This window comes from Molothrus ater, chromosome Z (genome assembly GCF_012460135.2).
Source record: "Molothrus ater isolate BHLD 08-10-18 breed brown headed cowbird chromosome Z, BPBGC_Mater_1.1, whole genome shotgun sequence".
In the NCBI taxonomy this organism is placed as follows: Eukaryota; Metazoa; Chordata; class Aves; order Passeriformes; family Icteridae; genus Molothrus; species Molothrus ater.
This window is the reverse complement of record NC_050511.2, coordinates 12,171,529-12,177,528: the sequence shown is the minus strand read 5'-3', so window position 1 is coordinate 12,177,528 and position 6,000 is coordinate 12,171,529. Positions and strand designations below refer to the sequence as shown.

At 41.3% G+C, this 6,000-nt stretch overlaps 1 protein-coding gene across 2 annotated transcripts in view; it reads left to right on the top strand.

The window, feature by feature from the left end:
• Nucleotides 1–227: 227 nt before the first annotated feature.
• Nucleotides 228–6,000, top strand: part of NUP155 (nucleoporin 155) — a 30,453-nt gene continuing 24,680 nt past the window's right edge. For both annotated transcript variants that reach the window (XM_036403609.2, XM_036403608.2), the window contains exons 1-7: nucleotides 228–596; nucleotides 1,584–1,721; nucleotides 2,037–2,133; nucleotides 3,148–3,218; nucleotides 4,058–4,150; nucleotides 4,923–5,089; nucleotides 5,514–5,619. In XM_036403609.2, coding sequence (XP_036259502.2) covers nucleotides 461–596; nucleotides 1,584–1,721; nucleotides 2,037–2,133; nucleotides 3,148–3,218; nucleotides 4,058–4,150; nucleotides 4,923–5,089; nucleotides 5,514–5,619 — 808 coding nt within the window. In that variant the 5' untranslated portion in view covers nucleotides 228–460. The remainder of the gene's footprint in view (nucleotides 597–1,583; nucleotides 1,722–2,036; nucleotides 2,134–3,147; nucleotides 3,219–4,057; nucleotides 4,151–4,922; nucleotides 5,090–5,513; nucleotides 5,620–6,000) is intronic.

Below are 6,000 nucleotides of genomic sequence, written 5' to 3'. Positions count from 1 at the left end.
GCCTGGCACCCCTTCCCCCTCCTTAGATATTTAAGCACATTGATGATGTCTCCTCTTGGTCGCCTCTTCCGCTGATCCTCTCTGGCAGCGACCACCTCCCCTCCTCGAGGCGCTGCCCGCCGCCTGTCCCTTCCCTTCCCTTCCCTTCCCTTCCCTTCCCTTCCCTTCCCTTCCCTTCCCTTCCCTTCCCTTCCCTTCCCTTCCCTTCCCTTCCCTTCCCTTCCCTTCCCTTCCCTTCCCTTCCCTTCCCTTCCCTTCCCTTCCCTTCCCTTCCCTTCCCTTCCCTTCCCTTCCCTTCCCTTCCCTTCCCTTCCCTTCCGCTCCCCGTTTCCCGCCGCCGGAAGCGGCCTGGCGCGCGGGGCCTGCCGGGATTGGGCGGGCGGTGGTGCGGCGGGAGAGCGCGGCCCCGCCATCGCCGTGTCGCCGCCGTTCGTGTGTCGCCGCTGTCGCCTCCTTTGCGATGCCAGCCGCCACGAGCCCGGCCGCGCCTGCTGCGCAGGAGGCGCTGGAGATCGCCGGCCGCATCATCGATCGGCAGATCCAGGACGACCGCTGCTACCCGGACTTGTCGGAGCTGCTGGCGGTGCCGGCGCCAGGTGAGTGGGGAGCGCCCGCCCAGGGTCTCTGTGGCCCCGGGCCCCGCCGCGGGGCGGCCTCGGCCGGCACGGCACGGCTGGACACGCTCGGGGACTGGGGCCGGGTGTGAGGAGGCGTCTCGGTCGCGGGGTGGGGTGGGGCCGTGCGGTGTTCGCTTCAGTGCGCGGGGGAGAGTTGTGGATGTGAGGAGGCCAGGACGGCTGGGCTTCAGGTGCCTTCTGTCCCTCTAAAAAGTCACGGAAACGGCTCTAATTTTCCATTCTTCCTGTTGGAAAGTCCCGTGCAGAATGCTCCTACGATAGCCATGTGCCCACCACCATGCCTAAGTTGCACGCAGCCTGGAAAGCTCTCTTAAGCTTGACTTTCTTTTTTGTCTGCAGCTTTGTGTCACGCTTGCAGTATAAGATGTACTTCCTCCCACCAAAAATTCGTTTTGTTCACCTTAACACGTGGAGGCAGCATTTCCTTCTTCATAGTGCTGACTGGCTGGCAGAGTGGGCTCCGAAGAGGCATTCTAGTCGTATATATGCAGAGGTGGCTGGATTTAAACAAAGAGCATCTGCGTTCTGCTGTGCAGTGATGGCATGGCCACAGTGTAGCTGCTCTGGCAGCGTCGTGGATACACAGCACATAAAACAGTGAACGTATATAGGTGTTTTAAGTCGGTCCTGCGAGTACAGGCAGGTGAAGGAATATGCTTCTGGCTTGTTCATGTGAATGTCTGGCCATACAATGAATAAAGCACTGCAGGGTATCACAGAAAAAAGGGGGTAAAGAGTAGGCTGGAGTCCAGGTGAGTTATTATAAGAGTTTGCAAATCTGTTTGCTCTTATCTCATTTGAGACTTAGATTTATTGTTTGTGATTTTGCTCATACAAAAACCTCTGTCCATGTGTATCTTGTAAGTAGTGATACTTACATGTTTAAAGTCTCTGCAGCATCAAGGCATTTTATTTTGGGTTTTTTTGTTTTGTTCTTTCTTGTAGGTAGCCCTACTGTATCTGGCATGTCAGATATGGATTATCCCTTACAAGGACCAGGTTTGCTGTCAATACCCAATCTTCCAGAAATCAGCTCAGTCCGCCGAGTCCCACTTCCACCAGAACTCGTGGAGCAGTTTGGACGTATCCTTATGTAATCAAATGTCCTATGTTGTGTAAGAAGTAATATTAGAAACAGCTTTCCTCCATATTTTTCTTCCCCAATCTTTTTGTCAGACTCCCAGCAAAAACTTCAATGCTGTTTGGGTTCTCTTAATAGCACTTTAAATGGTAACAAGGTGCATTTGTGTAGAGTTGTTGGTGGAATTGGTTTCTAAATGAAGAATAGAAGTATACACTTTGTGCAATACTATATTTTAATTTTTTTTAAATGCTTTGAAGAGGATTTTGCCGTTGCTACCCCAAATGCATTTAATCCTTACATCAGCAGTGCTTCAGATATGCAGTGCAATTGTATGATGGGAGTATTTCCAGAGATAAGCAGAGCTTGGCTGACCATTGACAGTGACATCTTTATGTGGAACTATGAGGATGGGTATGTAGAGAATGCATTCTGATGTTGTTCTGTTGGTATTATACCAGAAGTAAGCAACTGGAGCAATGGGAGATTGTTTACTGGAAGCATGGAGGTTTGCTGTTCAGTTTAACTGATCTTAATTCCTTTTAGGCATTACTGAAACTTTTGAATAGTAAGCGTATAATGATCTGTAAGAGTTAGTAATATTGCTGCCAAATCATCCACAGGTGAGAGAAAGGAAAATGTATTTGCTTTGGGTCAGATATCTCTAATATCCTAAAGTTACTGCTCTTCTTATGCAAGGGCTTTGCTTGTGCTGAAAAAGTAGATAAAAATCCCTCTAATTGCCTAACTTTTATAGGTAGATTTAGTAAGTACTGAGATGCATGTGCAGTGACAAGTCATTGCTACAATGGTAAGTAATAGGGCATCCTTGCTTATTTCATGGATGCATAAAAGTGAAAATAAGTTCAGTACATTTTGAAATGGCATTGATCAGTTTATAGTTTGCATGTTTGCGTCTTTATTTGCCCACATAATAGGCATTTGCGTAGTAAGAATTGCTTTGTACATATTGTTGCATTTCCTAAGAAAAAAAACAAAGTTCTTTGTGTCAGAGTGTATGAAATACATTCCTCAAAGAAAACAGCACTGCATGGTGTTAGTGGTAGATAGTGGGGAAGAAGCTGGGAATTTTTGCATCAGATAATTTTCATGGGGAAAAAAATCTCATGAGATTTCCTTCTCTTGATGTTAATCAGTATTGCAGATGCTTCATTGTGTAATTCAGAGTAGACTGTATGAATTAACTAAATCCAAAACCACAAAATGCTGCAGTTGGATTTGCTTTGAAAATCAACTGTAGGAGCTTCAAGGATCTCAAATGACCTGCTTTCACTGGAAGTGAAAGATGGCTTCAGAGTGTTGCAAAGGCATTAATAATTTTTAAATATACATTGGGGTTTTTTTACTTTGTTATTATGTGATGTTAAATGACAAAATTCATGCAGTTTTTTGTGTATTTATTGACAGAGGAGATCTGGCTTATTTTGATGGCCTCAGTGAAACTATTCTTGCAGTGGGCCTTGTAAAGCCAAAGGCAGGTAAGGAATATTATGAAGAGATTAGAATTGGACAATACTGAACCTGCTGTGTATTTTTTCAGTCTTTATGTATATATGCATTTGTATTTTATACAAATAATGCAGTGTAGGGTAATATAAAAGCCAGAATATGTTTTTTTTTAATAGTTAATATCTATGAATAGATATTAACATGCATATGTATTTAATGCATGGATGTGGCACTTGGTGCTTATGGTTTAGTTGACATGGTGTAGTATACAGTCTCAAGGTTGGATTCAGTGGTCCTGGAGGTCTTTCCCAGCCTTAATGATTCTATGTTATGTGTAAATCTGTGGTTTGTATGTATATATATATGTACACACAGACTATATGGGTTTGTTTTGATTTTAGAAACATTAAAAATGAATTATGAGCCAAAATAATGTATAGTTTAACAATTATTTTCACTGATAAGCTTGCATTTTTTTTTTGCTACATCATGTTTTAACGTTTGTACTGTTTATAAATTTACATATTCAAGTGATAATTTCCATGAGATTCTGGTTTCTAGCCCTCCCAGTTGTTTCAGTATCTACTACTAAGAAAACATTAAGGTCAAAGTTGAATTGGCAAATGAGTTGAGTTTAAAAGAAGCATGTTTGTAAGAGAAATGTTGTTGTAAAGGTCCTGTATTTCATGAAGTGGAAGTTGAGCTGCTGGCTAATACTCCTTTCTAATTCTAGAATTCCACAAATCATTAGGCTTAACATGTGACTGTTCAGTCTTATCAGTTGATGTGGCTTTCCAATGGATTTATTTGCTTACATCATTGTGATCAGAGAAGCAGGTGGAAACTAAAACTTTCTTTTTTTATTTAGGTATCTTCCAGCCTCATGTACGACACTTACTTGTTCTGGCTACTCCTGTGGATATTGTGATTTTAGGGCTTCATTGCTCTAATATACAATCAGGTAATACTCTCTTCTTCCCTGTTCCCAATGTGTTAATTCCCATGTGTATTTACACATGGCAGTTTCATTAGTAATCATTCAAAAAAATTAAAAAACCCCATGTGCCAAGTGCCTTGCTCATTTTTAAACGTTTAAATCATGTTACAAGCAGGGAAGATAATTTTTATGGTGTGTGCACTTGGTGGATCATGGACTCCATGAGAAGCATTGAGTTTCGTTACTCACCTATTTAATGTAAAAAAAGCTTTTCAAACGGGTGCTCCTGTTAAATAAACAGCATGTTGGAGCAGGAGAGAAGATAGGTACATGAATCTTGAAACTGTGAATAGAGTTTGTTAACTTTGTTGGCATTTGTATTCCAACCACAAAAATTGAGAACCTGATAGCATGTTTTTATAATATATATACTGAGAGAAAAAATTGTTTGGCGAAAGTGAGAGAAGTGAGAGAACCATACTACTTTTTTTTTTTTAATAATGTGTCAATATGAAAGAGAAAACAAGTAGAAACCTGTGTTTTGGACTTGGTGTGATTTAGAGGAGAGAACAGTCTATAGAAATGAAAAACATTGTGTTTCCTTCCTTGAAATCTGCATAGAATGGATTTATTACTCTGCAGTTCACATTGGACAAAAGCTGTTAGAGAATATTTTCATAACTATGAAATTTTCGGTAATTTTTTCTGGTTTCTGCAATATTTCTTATCATAGACCTGTAGTATTAAAACAGCTTAAAAACCAAAGAGGATTTATGTTCTTTTTTGTTTACTGAAGGTGCTGGATCACTCAATGACAGCATGTCTGGAGGAACGCAGCTGCTACCAGATCCTCTGTATTCGCTCCCTACTGACAACACCTACATCCTGGCAATCACATCCACTGATAACGGCAGGATCTTCCTGGCAGGAAAAGATGGCTGCTTATATGAAGTAGCATACCAGGTGACTGTTGTTTTTACACACAGGCTTTTTTCATTGTTTCGCCATTGTGGGATCTCAGCAATAATAGTTGTAAAATATGTCAAGTTTGCGGTCTCTTTTCTTCTGTAATTGTGTTGCATGTCTTGGTTGCACAGCAGCTTAGGGTAGATGCATTTTCTTTGAAGAAGAAGTGTTTATGAGGGGAATAGCAGTGCAGTTTTGGTCAACTTTAAAAATTCAAATTGCATTATCTGCACACGTTTTTCAATGCAAAATTTTCGTTTTAATGATCTCTGTTTTCTTTCCATTGAATAACACATACTTGTTCAATTAAATTAAAGTTTGCAGTTAGATCTTTACTTTACTTTGAATGACTTTTAATATTGCTCCTAGTTCGGTTTTGTTTTGCTTTTTCTTTCAATACTGTATTTGTTTTAAATTGTAGGCTGAAGCAGGCTGGTTTAGCCAGCGCTGTAGAAAAATTAATCATTCAAAGAGTGCGCTGTCTTTTCTTATTCCTTCGTTGCTACAGTTCACATTCTCAGAGGATGGTAAGTACTGATATCAAAGTTGTTTTTAGCCGATAATTTAATGTAACCTTTTAAATAATGCTACCAAGAAGTCAGTCTGAATATTTTGCTTACTCAGAGTACTTGGTTATTGACAATAATACTTGTAGTGGTTCATTATTATAGAAGAATTCCACAAAGGTTCTAGATGACTGGAAGCTGGCCAATGTGATGCCTATTCATAAGAAGGGCAGGAAGGAGGATCCTGGTAATTATAGATCAGTTGGCCTGACCTCAGTAGCTGGTAAGGTGATGGAGCAGTTTATATTGAGTGTGATCATGCAGCTCTTATAGGATGGCCAGGGTATCAGACCCAGCCAGCCTGGGTTGAAGGGTAGGTTGTATTTGACCAACCTGGTCTCC